This window comes from Canis lupus, chromosome 10 (genome assembly GCF_003254725.2).
Source record: "Canis lupus dingo isolate Sandy chromosome 10, ASM325472v2, whole genome shotgun sequence".
In the NCBI taxonomy this organism is placed as follows: domain Eukaryota; kingdom Metazoa; phylum Chordata; class Mammalia; order Carnivora; family Canidae; genus Canis; species Canis lupus.
The window spans coordinates 32,600,910-32,626,086 of record NC_064252.1 but is presented as its reverse complement, the minus strand read 5'-3'; the positions used below and the strand labels follow the sequence as shown (position 1 = coordinate 32,626,086).

General features: G+C 40.0%; 4 protein-coding genes across 15 annotated transcripts in view; 1 reads left to right on the top strand and 3 right to left on the bottom strand.

The window, feature by feature from the left end:
• Positions 1-288: 288 nt before the first annotated feature.
• Positions 289-2,871, bottom strand: LOC125755869 (basic salivary proline-rich protein 1-like). Its single transcript, XM_049115069.1, has 5 exons — positions 2,532-2,871; positions 1,106-2,198; positions 867-1,006; positions 651-719; positions 289-430 (listed from the first exon to the last, which is right to left on the bottom strand). The coding sequence occupies exons 1-5, from the start codon at positions 2,869-2,871 to the stop codon at positions 372-374; spliced, it is 1,701 nt and encodes a 566-aa protein (XP_048971026.1). The 3' UTR covers positions 289-371.
• TMEM263 (transmembrane protein 263) lies at positions 1,974-21,433 on the top strand. 10 transcript variants are annotated; one of them, XR_007413498.1, is made up of 7 exons: positions 1,974-2,211; positions 10,746-10,812; positions 13,648-14,146; positions 16,767-16,933; positions 19,394-19,440; positions 19,773-19,925; positions 21,292-21,433. XR_007413498.1 is itself a non-coding variant. In XM_025461859.3 (3 exons), exons 2-3 carry the CDS (start codon positions 10,752-10,754, stop codon positions 13,932-13,934), a joined length of 348 nt encoding a protein of 115 aa, XP_025317644.1. In that variant the 5' UTR covers positions 1,974-2,211; positions 10,746-10,751; the 3' UTR covers positions 13,935-16,564. The 10 variants fall into 10 exon arrangements, 2 of the variants coding, with proteins under 2 accessions (XP_025317644.1, XP_025317653.1); XR_007413502.1 differs by lacking the exon at positions 19,773-19,925 and adding an exon at positions 19,562-19,717; XR_007413496.1 differs by having other exon boundaries at positions 19,394-19,444.
• On the bottom strand, positions 20,275-21,656 carry MTERF2 (mitochondrial transcription termination factor 2). The gene has a single exon (XM_049115346.1). It carries the CDS (start codon positions 21,654-21,656, stop codon positions 20,499-20,501), a length of 1,158 nt encoding a protein of 385 aa, XP_048971303.1. The 3' UTR covers positions 20,275-20,498.
• Positions 20,275-25,177, bottom strand: part of CRY1 (cryptochrome circadian regulator 1) — a 112,591-nt gene continuing 107,688 nt past the window's right edge. Inside the window, exon 14 of one of the 3 annotated variants that reach the window (XM_049115344.1) lies at positions 20,275-21,714. The gene's annotated coding sequence lies outside the window, so the exon portion shown is untranslated. Of the gene's footprint in view, positions 21,715-24,497; positions 24,534-25,177 lie in introns of those variants that run through there. The other 2 variants (XM_025461824.3, XM_049115345.1) reach the window with 2 other exon arrangements.

Here is a 25,177-nt window from a genome sequence, read left to right as displayed (position 1 = left end):
TAGTGTTCACCCTAGAAGTCATGTATTGGGGCACCCGGGTGGCTCAGTTAAGCATCTGTCTTCAGCTCAGGTCATGATCTCAGGGTCCTGGGATGGAGTCTTCCATCAGGCTCTCTGCTCAGCAGGGAGCCTTCTTCTCCCTCTCCCTACCACTCCTCCTTCTTGTGTCCTCTATGTCAAATAAAATCTTTTTAAAAATTCATGTATTAAGGACAGAGGCTTCTGTGATAAGATAGAGTACGTACCCAACTCTTCACATGTGATAAACACACAATCTGTAGAGCCTGCTAATCATCCAAATCATGTTATATTTTATTTATTTATTTATTTTTAGAGGGGCGGGGGAAGGACATAGAGGGAGAGAAAGAATTCTAAGCAGGCTTCAGAACCAGTGCAGAACCAGAGGTGGGCTCCATCATGAGATCATGACCTGATCAAAAACAAAGAGTCCCACATTTAAGCCACTGAGCCACCCGGGCACCCCCATCCGAATTATATTTTAAAGTGACAATATTATTTAATTTCTCCTTTAAGATCTGGAAAACTAAAATATCTTGATAGTTTCAAATCCATAGTTTAAGTGGATCTGATTTGCTGCTTTGATAAATCAATGGCTAGGCTGAAACCATAAACTATATTTAGTCCACTACATTTATGACGTGGATCAAAGTTAGCTTCTTCAGGGATGCTCTCCCCGGTTAGCGTGTCCTTGTCTGCGCCTGGTCAACAGTTAAGATTCGGTTGCATAAAAAAAAAAAAAAAAAAAAAAAAGATTCGGTTGCATCACCCGGATTATTTTTCATTGGGGCGGGGGTGGGGGTGGGGTGGGGAGGAGGGACATCTTTTTGAGTTTCCTGACTGGTTACTTCGCATGTTTTGTCTTGCTGCCTGGACCGTGAAGGAAGATCTCACACTTGTATAGGAATTCACCTTTTTGGAAAGCCCTTTCACACCCACCATCTCTTGATTCAAAGACAAACCTGTGATGGGCTTACAGTCCTCCTCCATGTTAAGGTGCGAAAGGAGAGGCAGAGAAAGGTCAGCGGGTCGCGTTTACCTAGTCGAGCATCAGCCTCTCGCCCCTCATCGCCTCCATCCCCACACCTGCACAGGGCTCAGGTGCACGCAGCATCCTCCCCGCACGGCTCGCTTGTCCACACCGTCCGGAACCGCGGGCAGAGCCTCCGCCACGGCGGGCAGCGGGTCAGCAGGAGCCGAGGGAGGGGCGCCGCGCCAGGTGTCTCGCTCCCGCCTCTCCTGAGTCCTACTACCAAGCCCACTCTCCCGGGCCCATTTCGAGTGCCTGGCGAGCCCCGAGCCCCGAGCCCCGAGCCCTGCGGGGCGCCGGGCGGCCACCAACCCAGCGGTTCTCCCGCCGGGGCCGGGGCCGGGGCCGGGGCAGGGCAGCTGTACAGTAACGACCACAGGCGTAAGCGGGCGGCGTCGCCGCGAAGGCCCAGCCCGCCTCTCCCCCGAGGGGCAGCAGGGGAGGGGAGAAGGTTCTGAAGCCCCCGGGCCACGGAAGGGCCCCACAGACTGGCGACCGTCCACCCCCCCGCAGGGCAAAGGTTCTGAGTTCCGACCGACCGTTACTCGCGGCGGAACCAGAGCTTCGCGAAGCCGCGGGGCCGAGGCTGGAGGCCTGAGGGCCGCGGCCGGCGCGTTCCCGCGGCTCGGCGCCCCCCGGCCGAGCGGATTGGACGGCGCCGGGAAGGGGCGGGCGGCCCAGGCCCAGGCGCGCGCGCAGGCGGGCCCGGGGCGCCCGCGGAGGCTCCCGGAGGGCGGGGGGCGGGGCGCGGGGCGCGGGAGCCGGGAGCCGGTCGCGGGGGCGCCGCGCGTGCGCACGCTCAGAGGCGGCCGGCGGGGGGCCGCTGGGGGGGCGGGGCGGCCCGAGACGCGGGTGGGCGTGTGCCGGGTGGGCGCGGGAGGGGCCTGGGGCGCGCGTGCGCGTCGGAGCCGAGGCGCGGGAGGAGGCGGGAGCGGAGGAGGCGGCGGAGGGGGCGGGTCGCGTCCGGCGCCACGTCCGCATCCAGAGGCCGCTAGAGCCGCCGTCGCCCGCGGAGTCTTCGGGTTCCAGAGCTTGAGGAGGCGCCTCCGGAGCCCGCGGCTGCCCGGGGCCGTGCCCGTCGCCCAGGCGCCCGCAGCCCCGCTCGGTGCGGCCCGCTCCCCCCGCCCAGCCCCGGCTCCAGGCGCCGACCCTCGACCCCGGAGGTGAGCGAGTGGGGCCGGGAGGGCGGGGGGCGCCGTGGCGGCTTCCTGTCCTCCTCCCGGCGCCTTCTTCCGTTAGCTCTCCTGCGCCTCACCGCCCCGGGCCTGGCTTCCCCGAGCGCAGCCTTTCGGGGGGACCGAGCGGGAAAGGGGGAGGGGCGGGACGACGCTGGGGGCGGACTGAGGTTCGTGGCGGCGTTGTTATTCCTGACGTGTCCCGGACTCCCCAGCCCTGCTTTGTGACCGGGGCTCCCCTTGGAAGCCGCGCGTTCGCGTCTCAGCTCTCGGCGTCAGGCTGGGGGGTGGGGGAGGGCGTCAGCGGCTTGGAGCCGAGCGGGATGCGGCCGGGGGCCGTGTGCTGGGCTTCCCCGCCGCGCTGACTCCCGACCTGTTGATGAAGCGCTCCTTGGGGCTCAGGCACGCAGCTTTGGGCCCCAGTGCTCTTCCAGGTAGAAAGGCGCGACTCTGACGCCCAGCCTCAAGCGGAGAGTGTGGAAGGGAGAGGCGCTGGCGGCGCCCGGGGGCCTGGGGACCGCGGCTGGAGCACCCGTCGGTGCCATCATTGCCTCCCGAGTCTGAGTAGAAACCGTCCTGCTGTGCACACGCAGCCTCGGGACTGGTCCCCAAGCTCCCGCTTCCAATCAGATGCCCGCCTAAACACATCGCCTTTTCCGCGTGAGAAGACAGGAATTCTGGAACCCGATGGGAGTGGGGGTGTGCTGGGTGTACAACGTGGAGCAGAGGGAGGAGGTGCTGAGCTTAGCCCTAGTCACGGCTTCTCCAGGGTCATTTTCTGCCTCCCCTGCCACGTCACTCCCTCTGCCAAAGAAAAAAAGAAAAAGACTTGCTTGTGACTAAAGAGATCGGTGCGGGGAGAAGGAGCCGCTGGGAAAGGTTTAGAAACCCCTAAAGAGGAGCGTTCTTATTTGTTACACCTTTGTGAACACTTGTGCTAGTTCCAAGTGAAAATACATTATTTGCTATATGTGATTGTTTAACCTTTAGAACATTCACTGGTGTGGGTGCCCTTAAGGGTTCCCAGGAATATTGATACCACATCAACAGGTCTGTGTTTGCCTATGTGGCTATGCCTGCTTTTTTAAAAGAAATAGGGAGATAATCTTTAATAAACCTATATGCACTCTGTTTTGACTTTTTTTCCACTTTCTTCAGTCTGTTATGGCAGATGTACCAGAAACCAAGTTCAGTAAAAATATGTCCATATAGAAAGAAGAATATCATTAGAAAAGTTTCAGGATAGATGGAAAAGTTCCTCTGTGTGTGTGTGTGTGTGTGTTTTGTTAACTTTAGGAAAATCTTTACCCGTCTTTGTCTAAGTCACTGAGTACTTGCTGTTTTTGCTACTTCCTGAAGGTATCTCACTGGATTACATATAAACCTTCAGAGTAGGGCCTTCACATGCTTGTTCTGGTTGTAACCTCAGTGCCTAACACAGTGTGTGACGTAAGAAGGACACAAATATCTGTGGAACTAATGAGGTATAATTTAGTGAAGATAATTGGTGTACTGGTTATCTGATTTGTTCTGCTTAATGTTTCATTTAAAGGCAACACTTAAAAATTGCCATTTTGATACTGTTAGTTGTTACTATCACTAAGGTGATCACTTAAAAGTTTACTGATGGATTACTTTTTCTTCCCTGCCAGATTCAATGCATTTCTTGTAGCCTGTGTGCTGTTGATTTAATGGGCGGGGGCCATGTTTAAAAGCAGCCTGTTCAGGAGAGTTGGTTAACTAGAGGAGCCTAAACACAGTAAGCTGGTGTTTTAATATACACTGCTTATTGGTGTATGTGTATTAAAGCTCTGTTTAAACATATTTTTGAAACTCCTTGTAGTTACTTGGCAAAGAAGCTAAAATGGGAATGAGGATGTGGCAAAGTTCCTATATATAGAAGGTGTAGAAGAATTAAGCTAATTCATTTATAGTCTTTTTCCTACAGAAAATTGGCATTTACTATTTAATAACAGGTTTTTGAAGTGGCTTTGAAGGTAAGCTGTTGTGTACTGTATTTTGTAGTTAGGCTTCATATAGTATGTTAGTGCTGTTTAACTTCCTTAGGTACACAAAGGAGTGTTTAGCCACAGGGAAATTTGTGTACTATTTTCAGACTCTGTCCTCACCATTAATGAAAACTTTATGTATCAGATGTTATAGATTTCCACAAACAACATTGATTCATCTGTTTTCCTTTAAAAAAGGGACGGGGGGTTCCTAAGAGGCATTTGTTTACTTATTTCTATTATTGGAAGAAATTACCCTCTAGGGAATAGTGTTGTTATTAACCCTAGCTCAATATATTTACCAGCTGCTGTAATGCTATTGTACTGGACAAGAATTGCTTCTCCTTGGTCCAGAATGCCTAGATAACTACTGACAAGTTGTAGTCTACAGCAAAGAAGTCTTTCACATTTCACAATTTCTTAAAAAAATACACCGATAGCCAGTTTTAGTTGGTACTCTAAATTTGTTCACATGTTAGGAACAAGTGGTAAAACTGATTTATATCCAAGGATATGCACTTATTTGTCCTGATCTAAAGGCTGTTTTCTGTTTTTATTGCCTTCCTTAGGAAGGTACTTTTTTAAATAGAAACTTGTGTATATTATGAGTTCCTAGAGAGCATATCATTTTTTGGTTTTTGGATGAAATAAATTGATAAGTGCCAGGAAGTGTGTCCGCTTTGGGTAAACTGGTTTAGAGGAGTCCTGTGTGTGCTGAATCACACTGAAGTCTCAGTGCCTAACAGGGTGTCTGGCACATAGTAGGGACCCAAGTATATGTTGAACTAATGACTCACTGAGTTTTGGTTTGAATAGAGTTCAATAATTTTGTTTAATCTAAATGGTCATTTTGACATTTTGTCAATTGTTACTTGTCTCCATGTGTATACTTCTAAATTTTACATGCAGATTATTTACCTTTCCTAGTTTTAAGAGATTAGGAGTGTGTTTGTGTTTATAATTCTCAATTTAAAAGAAACAAGACTCATGTAATGATGGTGATAAAAAGAATAGTTCTCCTTAGTGATAAGGTGGGTCTGTAAAGAGGTAATATCACTAAAAGTTTGGGACATACATGTGTGTAGGGGTTGGGAATGATTTAGGTGAGTAAATAGTACAGGTGGCACTGCAGATAGTTAAGGATTTTAGCAAAAATACTTTTATAAGGTATTTTATGGCTTATGACCAAATTAGGAATTTAGAAAACAACAATATTCCAAATACTTGCAGCTTTTACACAATTTTTATTACCCTAAGAGTTCTAGAGGAATTTTAATACTACATGCTTGCGTTAACACCAGTGATGTACAAGAAACTCAAACATTAAAAAATATGTATACAAAACAAAAATCAATCTCTATGGACTCTTAGGACTTTCAAAGCCCTCTAATAGCCAGTTCCTCTGTTCTCAGTAGCCAGGCTTCTAACCTGGCAGGACTCCAGATTTTCAGATTTTCTATCTACATTTTAAATTCTTCTACCAAAAATAAATAAATAAATAAATAAATAAATAAATAAATAAATAAATAAATAAATCCATTCATTCATTCATTCATTCATTCATTCATTCTTCTACCAAACATATATCTAACAGGAGCAGAGTAAATTCATGGGGGATGGGGGGTTGTCGTGGGTTGGGGAGAGAGCTGGTAAATCTGAGAGTATATCCTGAAGAAGTTCCAAGCAGGAATGAAATTTCTTGAGAGTCTAGTTATCCTAAAAATTCCCAAGCACTTTTCAATTATCTTTTTAATTAGTGTATATTTAAACACAAAAAGTATTTTAAATTACTGTGTAGTAAAATACATGCATCATATCTCTCTTGTGGTTCTTGAAGCCCCTGGCATACTGCTCTTAAAAGCACAATTCTAGCTTAAAGTATTCTCTTTCTTTTTAATGAAAAATTTGGGCCATATATTGGTATGTATTTTTTCTTGTGATGCCTAGAATTAATGTGGATAAGATAATTTTATCCCATTTATTCTGCAAATACTGTGTGTCAAGCTTACAAAAACATATACTAACAAAATGGTAAGGATATAAGAAATTGAAATTGCAAACCAACCCTGGACAACAGCGATAAGAGTGGAAGTCCTGAGGTGTGGAGTTGGGGGAAAATAGGACAACTACGCAGGCTACAGGAACCTACCCAGTTAAGTTGGGATTTTAGTTGTAAGTTTCCTGGAAGCCAAAGGAAAAAGGGAATTATCATCTTTCTTTGTATCTTTTAAATAGAAAAGTACGTAGGTCTCAAAGAGAAGAAAATGTTCTAAATATGTTGAGGAAACAAAAGTTTTTCTGAATTCCGCTAAAGAAATTTCTTATGTGGAGTTCTGTATCAGAGCTATCGAGTGATGTAGTAGGTAACTTCTTTACAGTGCAGTAGTCAGTGTACTAGTAGCCTGCATAAGACTCTTTCTTTGTCATGGTTTCCTTACCAAGGACAAAACCAAGAATTAAACTTGCTGATGTCATTTTCTTCAAATCAGCATTTTGTGATTTAAGTATGTTGTTTGTTAGATGATCAATTTGATTTAAGGATAAAAATCTAAAATAGTATAAAAACTAGGTAGATGAGCTGTGTAATCTTTGAAAATATCCTTTTTGAATATCACTGATTTCTAAGAATTAAAAATATGCAGTTTTCTTGAAGTACAAAAGCAATACATGTTTATGGTAAAAAAATACAGATTTTAAATATACATATGTATATCTATATATTAAAGGGGAGGATGGTATTTCTTTTTCTCTCTCTCGTCTCTATACAAATATTTCTACTCCCTTAGTGGCAGTATTTATCAACATTTTGGTATGCTTCCTTTCAGTCTTTTTATGTGCATTTAAAAAATTGGATTATATGCTATATATATGCCTTTTATATTCTCTAAATGTAACATTATCATTTCCCCATAGTATTTGGTCTCCATAAATTATATTAATGTCTGCATTGTATGTGTCTCTGGGAAGCTTATAAATTCATCTCTTGCCTTCCAGGAGGCTGTACTCATTTGTACACTTTCAGATGTATTTTATATTTTATTTGTTTTTGCTGGCTTCCCTTTCACTTACCTCTTAAATATGAGCAGTCTAATTAAGGTTATCGGTCTACTTCTCTATTACCATTCTTTTCCTTGATCGTATCATCAATCCCCAACATGTGTAGCTATCACTTCAAACCACTCTCAGGGCCTCAACTCTAACTCAAACTTCATGCTAAGTTTCAGACCCCTTAAGTCCAGTTGCCTGCTAATAAACATATCCGGTAGATGTCCTGAAGGCATTTCAAATCCAGCTGTTCAAAAACAAATCCTTCATCATACCTATAGTCAACAGTAATGTAGTATACACTTATATTTTAGAGGGCAGATCTCAGTTAAGTATTCTTAACACAATAAAATAAAAATTTTAAAAAGTCCGTCATCTTCTCTCAGAAGTAGTTTCTTGTCTCCTATACCTTGTCTTTATCTTTTTTGTCTACTTCATTGCTCAGACTAGAAATTTTACATCCTATATTTTCCTTTTCTCTCATATTAATACCCAAGCTCTTTTCCACTTCATACAAAAAATCCAAGTATTGTCTACCAAGCATCAGGCATTGAAAAAGGCTCTGGGGATGGAGCAGTGAATAAAACCAAGCCTCGTTCTCCTGGAGTTTACATTCAAATAGTGGAAGACATAAAGTATATATATTTTATATACATATATGTATACATATATGTATACATATATATGTATGTGTGTATTTATATGCATATATGTATGTATATATACATATATGTATATAAAATATATATATATTTGATGCATATGATCAAGTGACAGAGCAATAAAGAAAATAGAGCAAGGTTAGGTGAAAATGATAGGGAGAGGAGTGGAGGGGGGTGCTAATCTATTGTCAGGTGGTCTGGGAAGATCTCTATTAAAGGAAAAATTTGCATAGAGACTTGAAGGACGTAAGGAAGCAAGCCATGCACATGTCTTGGGGAAGAGCCTCTCAGGAGAGGATGAGCAGGGAAACCCGTGTTTCTGGACTGCTACGAGTGAGAGGCAGAATGGTAGGAGACGCTATCAGAGTGTTAGATGTCAGGCCTCAACTCTAGATTTTATTCTGAGCAAAACAGGAAGCAGTTGTAGGGGTTTAAGCAGAGTATGGCAGGGCTAAACTGAAGAACAAAGGTAGAAGCTCAGAGGCCAGATAAGAGACTTTGTCGCAGCCCAAGCAAGAGCTACTATAGTTTAACTGAAAGTGGTAGCAGTAGAGGTGATGAGAAATGGTTGTATTCTGGATTGATTTAGGCAGCAGAATTTACTGATGATTAGATGGGAATGTAAAAATCAGAAAGTCGAGGGTTGACTCCTAGGTTTTTTGTTTTTTTTTTAATTTTTATTTATTTATGATAGTCACAGAGAGCGAGAGAGAGAGAGAGAGAGGCAGAGACACAGGCAGAGGGAGAAGCAGGCTCCATGCACCGGGAGCCCGACATGGGATTCGATCCCGGGTCTCCAGGATCACGCCCTGGGCCAAAGGCAGGCGCCAAACCGCTGCGCCACCCAGGGATCCCGACTCCTAGGTTTTTGTTCAAACATTTATTTATACTGAAAAAACTGGCAGTTTAAACTTACTCCCATCTCACCAAACTTCTAAAGTAGCCACTTACGGTGTTTAATCTCTGTCCTTCATCTGTTCCTTTTAAAAAATTTATATTTATTTATTTGAAACCAAGAGAAAGCAAGCATGAGCAGGGGGATGGACAGAGGGAGAGGGAGAAAGAGAATCTCAAGCAGATGCAGTGAGTGTAGAGCCCCACCCCAAGACCATGACCTGAGCTGAAATCAAGTCAGCCACTTAACCAACTGAGCCACCCAGGTGCCCCACCTTCATCTGTTCTTGCTTCAGATAACTTCTTAAAGCACAGATCTGACGATGTTATCTTGCCGTGGCTCCTCATTGCCTACTCATAGGAGGATAAAGTTAATTCATATTATATAAATGAACTTGCGTATGTTTTTTTATAAAGCAGCTTTAATCTTTTAAAACGGTAGCCTTTTTCTTTTTTAAATTACAAGGTATATGTGGGAAAATTAAGAATTTTTTAAAAAGGGATTCTGGGGCAGCCCAGGTGGCTCAGTGGTTTGGCGCCTGCCTTCGGCCCAGGGTGTGATCCTGGAGACCTGGGATCGAGTCCCACATCGGGCTTCCTGCATGGAGCCTGCTTCTCCCTCTGCCTGTGTCTCTGCCACTCTTTCTCTCTGTGTCTCTTAAAAATTAATAATAATAAAAAAATAAAAAGGGATTCTGTATTAGGAAATGGAGTCTTTTAGTTGGGATTTGTGGAATATATACAGAAAGGCAGTTTTGAAATACATGCAATTACTGTCACACCTGTTGTTTAAATAAGCTTTATGCCTACTGTGTGCCTTGAACTCATGACCCTGAGATCAAGAGTCACAGACTGAGCCAGCCAGGCACCCTCCCCATTGCATCATACCTGTTTTTATACTCCAGTTCACTTGTGTCAGATGTATATGTGTATGTAATTTCCTCGTATTTCTGTACACAGCGTGGTAGCATCTGTTAACTGGTTGATCAGCCAGGTGATCTGGCTTGCACCTATATGATATACAGATCCTGGAAACAAGCTAAATAGTCTCTCCTCTTGGAATTAACAGCTCAGTGGGGAAGAAGGTGACTCCACAGTAGTTTTTCATCAGGAAGGGACACACATACTCTGCCAGAATTTCTGCATGTTTTGTTTTAAATTCTTTAAATAGTATTCTAATACTTGTAGTACTGGAATACTAGTATTCCAGTCCCGACTTGCTTTAATATTTTCTTGGTCAAATGACTATAAAAGCAAATATTTAAAGATAGTAAAGGAAATTGGCAAAAGAAAGTTTAACTGTTTTCGTCATTCCAGTGTAGCTTATTTTATTTCTTAGGTTCATTTCCTTTTCATAGTGAGATAATCGCATATATATTTTTTCATAGATCTTGAGTTCTTTTGCTACCTGTGTTTTTAAGAGCTCTAAAAACAATAAAAAAGTAATCAAAATCCATCTCTTAATGATTCAGATAGGTAATGCCACCTTTATAGAAGGATATCATGATTTTTAGAAAATTTTCAGGTAGAACATATTTTTTAGTATAGTATAGGTTTTCCTTAAGTCTGTTGTGAAATTACCGTTAACCAATACGGTTAATGGTTTCCTGTAGGAGGAAACACGATTTTTGTCTAATCCCCACCTTCCAACTTTGAATTAGTAAGCAACAGTAAAAATATAATACTATACTTGTTACTGTTTGGTTGGTGTTTGAGATAAGATTTGTATTGTACACTAGTGTAATTAAAAGTATTTCCTAAACACCACAAAGTAAGAGAGGAGTAAGATGAAGTTTTGCTACAAGTGTTTTAAAATGTTTATCTGAATAAAATGGATTGTCTTAATTTAGTATGTGATAGGAGGTCATCTCAGATTATTGAGGTTACAATGAAATGTGTATATGTTTTTTAGGAGATCATGAATCAGGCAGATAAAAATCAAGAACTCCCATCATACCTTAGTGATGAACCACCAGAAGGTAAGTATGCACCTGACACACTAAGAATGGAAACAAACATCCTACTGAATTAAAATTCCGATTGTTTTTGTTAAATTTAAAGTAACAATCTGTTTACCTTGTCAGTGAATATGTTCCAAAAATAGTTGAAGATCAGCATTTTTAGCTTTTAAGAAAGCACAGATATTGGTGAATGGGGACACCATGCAGCTGTTTTATTATGTAAGATCTTTTCTTTTGCTACTCTTATTAAGACCATTTCATAAGTTAGAGTATCCTTTCATTTGTTAAGAATAGGTGTAGGGTGCAGAGGAAGGATGGACTATATTTAATTTTAATGTCATGCATTACAAAAACTCAATTCAAGAGGCACTTGAGATTTGGAGATTTGTTATTAAGCTGTTATTTATAATTGGTAGCTCTTCTTTCTATATTAATACATGGTCTTAGGGTCTGATTAAATTCTCTTTTTGTTTGAAAATTGTGACATCATGAATCATTTTCTTACCTAAACTTCAAAAATCCTTGGAAACACTAACTGCAAATGTGAATGTCTTGACTATACACAGAAAAGGACTATAGGCATTTTCTACTTATGATTTTGCTGTAGAATATTATTATTATTTATTATTATTATTTATTTATTCATGAGAGACACACACAGAGACAGAGACACAGGCAGAGGGAGAAGCAGGCTCCATGCAGGGAGTCTGATGTGGGACTTGATCCTGGTTCTCCAGGATCACGCCCCGGGCTCAAGGTGGCGCTAAACTGCTAAGCCACTGGGGCTGCCCTAGAATATTATTAAACTAAACCAAATAGTGATTTTGTTTGACAGCTGTATGTTCGTACAGGACAGTCATAATAGGTAAGATAGAGAATCAAGGTAAAGAATAAAGGATGAGGGATCCCTGGGTGGCGCAGTGGTTTAGCGCCTGCCTTTGGCCCAGGGCGCGATCCTGGAGACCTGGGATCGAATCCCACGTTGGGCTCCCGGTGCATGGAGCCTGCTTCTCCCTCTGCCTGTGTCTCTGCCTCTCTCTCTCTCTCTCTCTCTCTCATGAATAAATAAATAAAATATTTAAGAAAATATTATCCGTTTCCCAGTGTTATCTTCCCTGATAATCATATTCTGCTAGGAGTTAGTAACTTTGATGGTCCTAGTTGGGCCTGTATACCCAAGAATTTGCTTTTCTTTGTGTCAGTGTACCTTTTCAGTGAATAAAGCCTGATCTGTTTCGTGACCAAGTGTTTTTCCGTGAAGTTTAGAAAAATATAGACATCATAGCTTACGTGTTGTTGGTATCTAAATCATTAGATTACAAAGGAGGAAAGACCTGTGTTTATTTGAGACTGACACAAGAAGATTTTTATGAAATCTTCCTGTTATTTTATTCCTGAGTTTGAGGTTCCATGCCAGTTTGGATGGCTCTATTCAAAACAAAGTGAAACAAACCAGATAACAATCTGATGACTTAAATAAATATGAATTTTCATATTGATACTACCCTTTCTGGAGTAAAGGAGTTTTTACAGACTAGATGTTTAAATCATATGCTCTCTCCTGTAAGAATTACTGAGGCAGTGAAAGTATTAAGCATAGCTGTAGTTTCTCAACATTACAAAAATGATTTTAGGTAAGTAACATTTTAAGAGATGAATAATTTTCCTATTTTTATGTATCATTAGCTCTTTAAATACATTATTAAAATGTAAATTATTATTAAAATAATACCCATATGTATTTAAATTAGTGGTTCTCAAGCTTTTTGGTTGCAAGATGCTTTTAAAAATTGAGGACCCCAAAAAGCTATCTTTGTTGATATTTGGCATATAAATAATAATGGAAATTAAATATTTTATTCATTAAAGACTCCAGTGGACTCATTACATAGTAACACGATTAACATAGATTTTGAAAAACACCTATCCAAATAAAAACAAAACAAAAAATGTGAAGAGGGTGGGTGACCTTGTTTTTTAAATTTTTACAAATCTCTTTAGTGTTAGGGCTAATAGAAGATGGCTAGTTTCTCAGCTGCTTCTATGTTTGGTCTCTTGAGTACTGCACATCATTTAGATTCTGGAAAATTCTGTAGACTTGTGAATGAATGTGAAAATAAAAGTGAAAGGATAGATGACATGTTATATTATTATGAAAATAATTTCTATCCTGCAGAGCCCCTGAAATGGTCTTGTTGGATCCCCAGCAGTTCCAGACAAAACTTTGAGAACCACTGCTTTAAATGGAGAAGGTTGTTTGACTAATGACTGAATTCTGTCAAGGAAATGAAGGCTAAATATATTTATCTTCTTATTTTTTCATGCTCCTTTTAGGATATAAAGATTTTTATTAATAACAACAAAACTGTAAATCAAGGAAACATTTAAATTTAGGTTTTAAAATATTTTATGATAGTCCCCAAAGCATTTTTTCTCAGATACCAAGACAGCATTGGACCAGGATATTTTTTTTTTCTTTTTTTAAATTTTTATTTATTTATGATAGAGAGAGAGAGAGAGGGAGAGGCAGAGACACAGGCAGAGGGAGAAGCAGGCTCTATGCACCGGGACCCCGATGTGGGATTCGATCCCAGGTCTCTAGGATCACGCCCTGGGCTAAAGGCAGGCGCCAAACCGCTGCGCCACCCAGGGATCCGGACCAGGATATTTTAAAAACATGCATGATTATAGCCTTGAGGGAAGAGCTCCTTAGTGTCTTGATCAGATTTGTATTTATGTGGTTCACCTTATCAAAACAACCTCCAGATTGTTAGGAAGTCTTAGGATACTTAATGATTTGTACTGCTCTTATAAAGACTTAATATTTGACTGTCTTCGTATTTCTCTCACTAGGTTCAATGAAAGATCACCCACAGCAGCAACCAGGCATGTTGTCCCGTGTGACTGGCGGTATCTTCAGTGTTACAAAGGGAGCCGTTGGTGCCACCATTGGTGGTGTGGCTTGGATTGGTGGGAAGAGTCTGGAGGTGACCAAGACAGCTGTTACAACTGTGCCTTCCATGGGAATAGGGCTGGTGAAAGGGGGCGTGTCTGCTGTGGCTGGAGGTGTTACAGCTGTTGGGTCTGCTGTTGTAAACAAAGTGCCCTTAACAGGAAAGAAGAAAGACAAATCTGACTAAAATATGGAGATACACTTGCTCTCCACAGCATTATGATGCCAGTGGCATTGAATTGCTAAATTATGGACTACAACCAAGTCACCTGTTTGGACGTTTATCTTCTAAACTGCTGTGTTGAAAGTATTGATGACTGGCTTTTGTCTAAAAAGAAGAGACCAATACTAGCACAGTGTATGAAGGTTTCTCATACTTAAATTCCAGCTTTTTATCTGGTAAAATGTTACACTTACTCAATTGTAACTGAAGATATGGTATATTTGAATATTTACTAGAAGTCTTTCAGTTTAAACTAAAAAATGTGAAAGTTGAATTTAGTTGATGATCTTTACAGTTCCATATGTATAATGTGCCAGGTAACTCATTTGCCCCTTAAGAAGGGAACCTTGAACTACATAAACTGTACCTTTGATGTGCCTAATAGTTTCAGATGTCTTAGTTTTTTTTATAACCATAGTTGATTAGGCCAAGAGGCATTCTTTTCTTATTTAAGCTGGTAAAAGTAGCAGGAATTAGAGAAATTTAAAAGAAGAGTAAATGGTTTTATGATACTGAGTGTTAACCATCTTTTGTTAGATATGCATTACATTAATTTAATCATTGATGCCTTATAAAAGAAAACATCTTTTCTAATACCCTAAACATGTGCAGTTCTTAGAACTATATATGGATTATTTTTTAAATTGTTTGTGAAATTAGTTTTCCCTCTTAAGAATCTCAGGAGTAGTGGGGTAAAGGCATTTCTTGCGCTCAGTGATAAGGTAGTAAGTTAGTGCTTGTTAACGTTTTGTTAACCATCAGTGTAGTTACCAAACTGTATGCTTCAACCTGGTTTCATGCTCCATCTTAGTACACCTCACAGTGCCTAAGGAACATTTCTTTGCTGGTCATAAGCTGTTTTGGAAGTTTCATATTAAGGAGTAACAATTTTAAGTTCTTAATCACCTAAAGCATCTAAGATATAAAAAGAATTCTTCACACCAATTTTATCTCTAGGATGGCTTAAAATCCCCTTCTTAAAAACACAGTAAAAGCAGCCACAGATATTTGGGAACTGACTTTTAAATTGAATGAAATGGGCTCCATAGATTAGTTTTGAATGTAAAATATATATAAGTGCTTTCAGTGGTTTGCAGGCTTTTAAAATGTTATCTTATGATCCTTTGAGAAGTCGTAGACTTTGTACCATTTCCAAGTCAACTTCAGGCAGGGAATTGAAATTTTTGATTATGGATGATAAGTGTCATGTTTTGTTAAGATGTCTCATCATGTCTCATTCATTCTCAAAGAATATGACAGCTGGAATTCATCTTTTTATTTCATATTCTGTTTCATAAAAATTTTAAAAGTAGCACATACATTTGGCATTCCTCTTAACTAAGGGTTATAATCAAAGCCTGAAAAATCTTAGTTTTCCTTATACTGAAGTCTGGAAATTTGCCTCCATTTTGCAGAATTGTGTATGTGTGTGTGTGAGAGAGTGTGAGGGAGGGGAGGAAAGGAGGTGATGCTCTGGAGTAAATCAGAATACATCCTTGAGAACTTAAAACAGATCACTCCAACATGCAAGGCTTAAATGTTTGTTTCTAAACCACTAAGAGTTTTACATTAATAATGTAGAACAACAAATGGATAAGAACATAACTTTTAAAAGCTTTCATAAACACCAGTAGGGATCTTAAGCAAACCTACAAAGGTTCTTGAGCCCATCATTATATACAAAAAGTTGTTGAGTTTATCAGAAATTAAGTGGTTTATTTCATGTACTATGATTTAAGGTCTATTTGGTATATCTGGTCAAATGTTATAATCAGCAAAAGGGATTTTTAAAACAAACTCCAAAGTTAATAGATGAATACTAAACAGTGATCTAAAATAATGGTATTGGAGAACTTGTTTCCTGCTATTTGAAAGAAATTATTGCTTCATTGCTAGTTTATATTTCTAATTTATCTTCTACAGTCATAGGCTCTGCTGTGCTTTGTACCTGAATTTCTAAATATAGACCTTAGTTTACTGTGTGCTTGCATATTTATTTTCAACCTTGCTTGTCTTTAAAATTGCTTGAGGAAAAATGGTTGTAATTTCTGCCACAGAAAAGCCACCTGGTACGTTTTATCTCATCAAGTTTGCTTTAAACTCTGAACTATAACTTTATTCAGGGGAGGCTTTTGCAAGAATGGCAGAGAAGTGTACAAACGGACAGTCAGTTATAGAGGTTCTTGTAGCAATGAACTTGCCATTCAATATGTATAGCCGTACACTTGGGTCTTTTCCAGCTTATTTCTGTAGACTGGCAGTTTGACCTGTGAAACAGTCCTGGTTCACTTCAAGAAACTAAGGTTGATACATACACCTGGAGGCATCTGTAATTCAGTGTATCTTTTGAGTGGGTATTTGGCACAATACCAATGAACTTGTGTGACCCACTTGAATGACTGATCTAATAATGTTGACATTATGAATCCTGTACTTAGTGAAATGTCAGATGAAGATGACTGGTGATTGAATAAAATTTTTTTTGTATTAAAGGAATGGGAAAAGAATACACAAGTCTGTTAATAAAGCACTATGATCTGCAAAAGATGAAATGTTTCATTAAGATCTAAGGAAATAAAGGAAATTTGAAAAACGGTAGTCTTAAAATTTTTAGTTACATAGCAGTTCAGTAAGTACTGTAGTCAGTTTTTAATTTTGGATACTAATGCACAAACATGAGTAAACATCTTCAAGTATGTATTTTGATACCAACACAATGAAATACAAATAGATTTTAGACAACTCTGATGAAGATTAAAAGTGCAGGTTTTTAGGTTTTTACCCCAACTTTCTCAGTTTCTGCAGGGTGGGGCCCAGGACTGCGGCTTAACAGCCTCCACAGGTGATTATTGTCTACAGTTTGGGATCTGATGAAGTAGGAGGCACCTTACTCTGTCCTAAGCAACTGTGGCACCAACTCGCACCTCTCACTGGACAGAAGTGACGCAAAAGATGGGAACCAGGTTGGAGGAAGGTAGAAAATTGGTAATACCCTGGGTATCTACTTACCTGCCAGGTGCTGTCCATATATTATCTGATTTAATCAGAACCAGAGAAGTATCTCTTTTTACAAATACGAAACAGGCTTTCAGTGTTAGTTTCCTATTACCACTTTTAAATTCGTGTAAGTCACAACCTCTCCAGCTTATTACCAGAAACAGAAATGGGGCTACTCAGTAACTAGTCCTTTATTCTTCGGTTGGCATTCAGTGCTGACTATATATGCTGGATTTACCAGGCTAACTTGAGTTCCCGGGAAATCTTACAGGTAATCCTATTTATTTTGGCAGCTAATTACATTCTGTCAGAGAAATGAATTTAGTATAATTATAAACTGTTTAAAGGAAATAATTGTTATTAGAGCCTTTTTCCATGGAGGAAGTAAAATTTGACTCTAGTGTTTTATGTAAGGCTGTTTCTTTGCTATGTTGTTGACTTTGAATATTTAAAATTTTATCTAGGAAGAAAGACCTGAATAAAAATGCAATTATGGAAAAAGGCAGAAAGGTTCAAGGACTAAAAACTATGGAATAGGATTTGGTCTAAGGGAAAATAAAGTCTGGATACTGCATGTTTGGCCATGAATGTGTATTTTCTAAAAAATTAATCTTGTTAAGTCAGAGTAAGCTACAAATATGTATCTATAACTGAAACTGCTTCTGGTTTTCCATACCTTCACCTGAGCACCTCAATTTTGCTGATGTATACTAAGCTTTTTTCAAATTAATGGCCACTCAACTCTGCCGAACTTTCTCATAGGCCCTCATGTATGTTCGTTTTCTTACTCAGAACCACCACCCGGTACCTTCCTTCCCAACCCTCCTGCAGTAACCGCCGCCCCCCCCCCCCCCTTCTACTGCCCTGTGTAAAAAGAGGCAACCTAGCAGTAACTGTCCTCTCATGCCACTTACTCCATCAACCTGCCTGCATCCGTTCCCGTGTTCTGTGGACCAGTGCTCTGACCCAACATCCGTTCACTTTCACTCCCTGCAGGATATTAATCCGGCAGTTTTTCCATCTCTTCCATCGCTCTCCTGAGTCATACCTATCAGCATAGAAGCACTTTCTGGTGTTTGCTTTCTTTTAAGAAAAATTATGCCTAATCTTAAAACCTTCATTTTCTGGCTTCCCTTTGCAGTTCTTGAAAAGCTTTATATAGTCCCTGCCTCTTACCCATCTCCTGTCCTTGCAGTCCGCTCCAGTTGTCTTCTTAACATTCTCATTGCACCACAATCACTCCTAATAGGGCCAACCAATGATTTTCTTTTTTTTTTTTTTTTTAAGATTTATTTATTCATGAGAGGCACAGAGAAGCAGGCTCCTTGCAGGAAGCCCGAGGTGGGACTCGATCCCAGAACCCTGGGGTCACGCCCTGAGCCGAAGGCAGATGCTAAACCGCTGAGCCACCCAGGCACCGCCCCCCCCCCCCCCCCCCAGTGATTTCCTTGTTGCCAAATCTATTGGTCACTTATCTGTATCTTAGTTGACCACTCTGTGGCATTCAATATTATTGACCATGCCCTCTTTTCTTGGCAGACCTCTTCTTTTGATCAACTCTTCCCTGGCATGGCCAGCCACTACTACAAATCTATAATCTATTTCTGGGCAACCCCATTTAGAATTGCAGCTTTAAATATCATAGATACACAGATGATCCCTGAATCTCTCTCTCTCGCCCTGACTTCTCACAGTTCCACACTTGGCCATTTGCCTGTTTGACATGTCTGCTCAGTTATCTAGCAGGCATCTCAAAATAGAACTAAGGTAACCATTTAAATGTATAATGTATTCCAAACTAGGAGACTGACAGTGGAAGATAAAGTGCACCACTGATAATTATGTCAGGACAGCAACCAAAAGAAATTTTCCAAGGGTTTCCCATCACACTTAGAATGAGATGCTATTCCTCAGATGGACAGGTGACACTCTTAACCTGTGCCACTCTCCCTGACACTCCTTCCTGACCCAACTACTACTGGCTACCATTCTTTTTCTTGAACAAACATTCCTGTTTAACTTTGGGTAGGTAAGTAAGTGACCCTTTTTGTGCCTGTGTCTCCTCATCTGTAGAACAGTAAATGGTGGCATTCAACCCTTAGGGTTCTGAAGCACAATATGCCAGGCACTTAATAGTTGCTGCACAGGAGTATCTTTCACTACCCTAAGGAACCTAACAGATGTGGATAGTGAGGATTACTTGCATTTGCTTAATGAATAAAGGTCTTTCATTATTTAAGACCATGCACACATAGGACACAGATACTGGAGTGTTAAGGTCAACTGTATATTTGTTACAAAGTTCAAACTGCACAGCTGGAAGTGAGCCAGTCTTTATCTGGGTAATGTTTATCTTGGAACAAGATTTAGAAATAGAAACTTGGAACGCTACTAAAATCGGTACCATCACACTCTTTCCCTTTCAGAGCCAGACCTGGATTTTCAGTTTTCTAAAAAGCTGCTTACTTCAAATGTATGTAAGTTAGATCATTTCATATTTAAGAAATTTTGCATAAAAATCCCTAAGTTTGTAGCTGATACTCCTTTGGCATGTCATGTAAGGGTGTGGCTTTTTTTTTTTTTTTTTTTTAAAGATTCATTTACTTGAGAGAAAGCAAGCAAGAGAGGAGGAAGGGGCAGAGGGAGGGAATATCCAAGCAGACTCCCACTGAGCACGGAGCCATGAGATCAGGAGCCGACCTGAATCCAAGAGTTGAGGTCAACCTCCTGAGCCGCCCAGGCACCCCAGGGTATAACTTTTCTTAATTAATGCCAACTCTTAAGCAATCCTTTTTCTATTCACAGGTTTGAACAGAAGTCAGATCACAATAAATCTGGGCTCTATCACTTGGCAGGCCTCTCTAAGCTTGTTTCCTCATCTATAAAATGGGGAAAGTAATCAGTGCACATAAAGGAGTTCTATGAGAGGAGATGGTCAGTTTTAAACAAACCACACAAGTAAGCTCTGTTCTTTTTTGGATGAGAAATATTTGGTTCTCAAAGGTACTCCTTTATCACAACCAAGAGATAAAATCAGCTTTCTCGAAAAAAAATATTAGAAGTTTGCTAATTTCACTTAACACTAAGACACACAGGATTCAGACCACAGTAGAGTGATGTTTCAGAGCTGGTGGTGAGGAAGACAGACTGGATCTATGTCCCAGACGAAATGTGCTACACAAATAAAAATGTATCCATACCTGCATTAAGGGAGTGCACCTGGCAATTCTTAGAAAGGATTCTCTGATAAAGTTATCATTCTGATGTGCCACTTACTAGTACAGGAGTTTTTAAAAATAGCTCAAAATCAAAATTACCAACTTTATTTACCAAATTTATTTAAAATAAATGCAGTTTATAGTTTAAAATATAGCAAAGGAGTCAGATTGTCTGCTTTGGAATTAACTTAGACACAACTCAAAAGGTTAGTAGTTTCTTAAAAGTAGTAGTGCCTATAAACTGCCTGAATCACTTAAGTCTTTGCTACTCAGCTTCACTCTGCGATACTATAAAGCAGCAGCAGTCCCCAAGTTACTCTTCAACATTTAATGGTGCCACAGGGTTAAATAACGGCCTTCCTTTTTTGGCCTGAATTTTGCCAAAGTTAGCCTCAAACTCTTTTTTTGTTCCATTTAAATTTGCTAGATGTCCATCTTTTATTCTGTAGCCTAGGGAATTTAGTTTCCTTATCCTGTACTGCACTATCTGTGGTGTTAATTCAAGAACCATGGGAGTCTCTTTTATCTGAGCTATGGAAATCCCTTCTTTCAGTAATCCCTGAATTCTCTCTTCCAAAACTGGAACAGAGTAATATAAAATGGCAGGACATTTCAAAACTAATTGCTTCAGGTCATGATCTGTACATTTAAAAGCATTTTTAGAGAAGGAAATGCTATTCTGTATATTTCCTGGGCAAAGCTGAAAAAGAAATCCTTTGAGTTTGGATAAAAGCTGGAGAATTTCAAAGTTTGTGAAACCTTGCTCCTGGAGAAATTCTAGTGTTTTCTTTATAGCTGCAGAAGAATTTAGCAATATAAATGGATTCTGGCTTAATAATTTCAGTAACCAAACTTTCATGTTGGCCTCAGAGCCACCCAAATTTAGGTAACTCTCTTGGAGAATACTTATCATTTGCCTATTTTTCTCAATAGGGTTATGAAAAATATTAGATGCAGTTGTCAAAAATCTGCCAATGACCACATTTTTGAGTCCCAACTCTTGAAAGAACTGAATGTTCAGCTTCTGGGTTTCCTGGTCTTTAATAGTAAAGAAAGATTCTGGAAACTGTTCTATTAACTTAACTAACTCTTGCTCATTTTTGCAGACCAACTGCCAGACTTCTCTCTGAGTGTTAACAGTGGTTGGACTGCAGACAATTGCTTCTGGGCAACGTTCCAAAATACTGGCAACAGTAGCTTCATTGGCACCTAGTTGTTGTAAAACATCTGCAACTTCTTCAACATAGGTTTCATCTTCAAAAAGGACCCATCCTTTTAATCTGCGAATTTTCCTGATGTCAACTGAAAATTTATAGAGTTTTTCCACTGTTCTTTTATTTTCTTTGTTTGACTGATGATCAGTTGTATAGGTGAAGGACGCTAAAGAGGGTCTGTATTTTGAAGCCGACAGCATCTTTCTGAAGGAACACAGCCTGCACAGCTGGGATCTTATCAGCAATTTCCATAGCATGCTTGCACTCCATTGGTGGCTTCCCACTATCCTGGGACTCAGAATGTACTCATCATACCTGTAACAAAGAACACAGGTTTTAATATAAGGGGTCTGACTTTCAATGCAACCACATATTTGGGCTCTAAGCAATAAGCACAGAAATAACAGATTTAACTTAGAAAAACTGAATTTTGCCAAAGTTAGCCTCAAACTTTCTGTGAAATATTATATATATCCTCTTAAGTAATTTATAAAGTAACTAATACACCTCTTCACAACTTAAGACATTTGTTACAAACACATTGTCTATGTTGAGCTTTGCCACAACCTTGTGAATAATTTCCATTTTATAGCTCAGTAGCAAGTCCATAGAGTTCAAGGATTCAAAGACCTCAAATGTTATTCTGACACAAATCCCCTTTCCTACAACTGTTGTTTTTCTTTAGGAGACATATTTTACTTTTCACACACACATACACACACACACACAGGGTTTTCTTTTTTCCTAACATTTAGCTAGAGCAAATACTTATTGGGGAGTCATCTCTAATTTTATATTTTAGAGTAAGTATTTCTGCTGAATGATTAATACCCAATTTATTTAAAATTAACATTTTAATAATAGTAATAATAATGATAAAAGTATAAACTTTAAATATATAAAGTATAAACTTATTTTATGAGAATTATGTGAAAATCCTTTATAAATCCAAAATTAAAGTCCTAGCCAGATAAAGTGAGGAATGCTACGTAACTGCCTCAGAGGAGCAACGGGCAATCAAATTAAGTGGAATAGGGACCGTACTTCTTTACAGCAGTCTAACCAGCTGTCCCCACTTGACAGCCTTAGGTCCCTAGAGATGGCTATACTGTGCTTAATGCATTATGGACTTTGGCACGATTTCCTTATCAGCGTAATGTAAACATGTCTAGTTTGCTGTCTTAACTTTTTTTTTTAAGATTTTATTTATTTGAGAGAGAGCATGTACAAGGCAGGGAGGGGAGGAATGGCAGAGAAAGAGGAAGAAGCAGACACTCCGCTAAGCAGGGACACCTTCCCACCAAATGCAGGCTCCATCCCAGGACCCTGAGATCATGACCTGAGCTGAAGGCAGACTCTTAACCGACTGAGCCACCCACGGTGCATCTTAACTTTCAGTACCTTAGAGGGTTAAGTGTCACATCCCTGCCACGAAAGCATGAACTACTTACTTAGCTAGTTAATAACCTTCCTTTCCTATTTCTAGGTTTGAAGGAAAGTTGAAAAAAGCCATAATCCAACCCCTACCCTTAATAATGCCATTGCCATACATGCCAAGGACTTTTCACTTTCAAGCCTGTCCTAACTAAGGCAAATAAATCACTATTCTCTAAGGAAAAATAACAAGCAACAATGTTCTCAGTTTGGTTTACCAATTGTGATAATAGCTCATTGTGAGTGCCATGGTGTCCCAAATAATTATAAGCATAGTTTGTTTTACTTCTCATGGTTCAACCAGAGTATTTTTCATATAATTCCTATTACCAGTTTCCTTTAGATGACTCCAAACAACCAAAATGTAAATATTAAGCTATTTAAAAGTTTCTAAGAGAAAAAAAAATTTCTAAGAGTATCATGGATTTTAACAGGAAGCAGGAGATATACTACATAGTAAGGATGGGTACAAGCAGATCTAATCTGGAGTCCCACCCAGTCTTGGGCCTCACATCTGTACCACATGCTGGAAGAAGCACTGGCTCTGTGGCCACAATGTCCGAGCTCAGTCCTGGTTCTAATTTATGGGGTCATCTTGTTGGGACAGTTACTTAGCCTCAGATTAAGTAAGTAAACAAGTAGTGATTAGAACAGTGCCTCACAGTAAATGTTCAATAAGTACAACTACTAATAGTACCAACTATAAAAGGGAAACAAAGTACATAAACCTTTACAGTATACAGAGATACTGTGAGTCCAGTGCTTTTGCACAGAGCCTGGTACACAGTAAGCACTCAATAAATAGTAGCCATTGCTAGCAAACACCTGGAGCTAAAATTCTTATAGTAATAGGACTTTAAATTGTATTTTAGACAGAAGTGCATTATCTACAAAGAATAAGTGAAAATTGTGAAAACTAATTTTTAAGATTTTATTTATTCATGAGAGACACACACAGAGAGAGAGGCAGAGACACAGGCAGAGGGAGAAGCAGGCTCCACGCAGGGAGCCCGACGTGGGACTCGATCCCGGGTCTCCAGGATCATGCCCTGGGCTGAAGGTGGCAGTAAACCGCTGAGCCACCCGGGCTGCCCATGAAAACTATTTTAAATGCTTTAGTTGTCCCAAGTAATTGCTTATAAAAGCAAGATGTTCTCACCAAAGGGAATTTGCCAAAAGACTAAGGTGTGGGAAAGTCCTTCACAACTGTTCATAATTGACACACATCTGTTTTTTTCTGATTCTTGTCCCCTTTGTTATGATTTTTAAATACATAAAGCAAAGCTACCTTGTATATGAGAATTAGGGTCTAAGCTCATCCTACAATTTGAACTTGTGAAGACTCAGAATTTTTCTCAAAAATATCTTAAGCAGAAACCATACTAAATACAGACATGTCTTCTTGTAAGTCCAGTATAGCAAGGGGTTCCTCCTGCACTAGAAAATTCTGGTGTTTGGCCAAGCACCAGATGAAATATTTGGTTTAGTGAGAGGGTTGTACTATACAAAATGACAGATTAAACATTAGCACCATGCTGACCACACCAAGACGTTCCTGCCCAATGAGTCTGAGGGTAAAGCAGGCCGTCTCACATTTCCTGCTTACTTCAGGGTGAACTATTATGCGCTCAGTGAGTTGTCTCACAATTAAAGCCATCTTGCTCCTTCTCACTCTCTCTCTCTGATGAGCAAACAGTTGACTGCAAAAGTGAAGAACACAAATGTTGTGACTCCTCTATAATTAACACACATTATATATACAAATTATTTCTTCTTTTATTTTATCCACTCTAAGTAACCTTGGCATCAAAAACACTCCATAAACATTTAAAATGAGTACATGATATATGGGATAGATATATTGTAATTCTGTAATTCATCCCCTAACACTGAGTATTTGAGCTATTTGTAATACCTGTTATATGGTGACTGTTATCTGTCCACATTTCATCGTTTTTTCTTTTAGGATGAATTCCTAGGAGTAGAATTACTGAAGAGGAGATGTGGGAACATTTGAAAAGCTAGGTTGTTAACTTACTATCCAGAAAAATAACTCAGTTGACCAAGCAGTATGACTGATTCTTCAGTTTTTTTTAAAAATTTTTTTAAAGATTTTATTTATTTATTCAGGAGAGACACAGAGAGAGAGAGGCAGAGACATGGGCAGAGGGAGAAGCAGGCTCCATGCAGGGAGCCCGATGTGGGACTCGATCCCTAGACTGTAGGATCACACCCTGAGCCGAAGGCTCAACAGCTAAGCCACCTAGGTGTCCCCTGATTCATCATTTTTAATTTTAATGTCTGAAAAATGAACACAATACTAATTTAACTTCATTTTCTTCTA

Coding starts and splice junctions, on each gene's coding strand:
- LOC125755869 (XM_049115069.1), bottom strand. CDS start 2,871: ATGTGTTTAGGCGGGCATCTGATTGGAAGCGGGAGCTTGGGGACCAGT. Junction 2,199..2,531: donor CGCATCCCGCTCGGCTCCAA/GCCGCTGACGCC, acceptor TCCGGGGTCGAG/GGTCGGCGCCTGGAGCCGGG. Junction 1,007..1,105: donor GTGCACCTGAGCCCTGTGCA/GGTGTGGGGATG, acceptor GCACCTTAACAT/GGAGGAGGACTGTAAGCCCA.
- TMEM263 (XM_025461859.3), top strand. CDS start 10,752: ATGAATCAGGCAGATAAAAATCAAGAACTCCCATCATACCTTAGTGAT. Junction 10,813..13,647: donor TAGTGATGAACCACCAGAAG/GTAAGTATGCAC, acceptor TTCTCTCACTAG/GTTCAATGAAAGATCACCCA.
- MTERF2 (XM_049115346.1), bottom strand. CDS start 21,656: ATGCTATGGAAATTGCTGATAAGATCCCAGCTGTGCAGGCTGTGTTCC.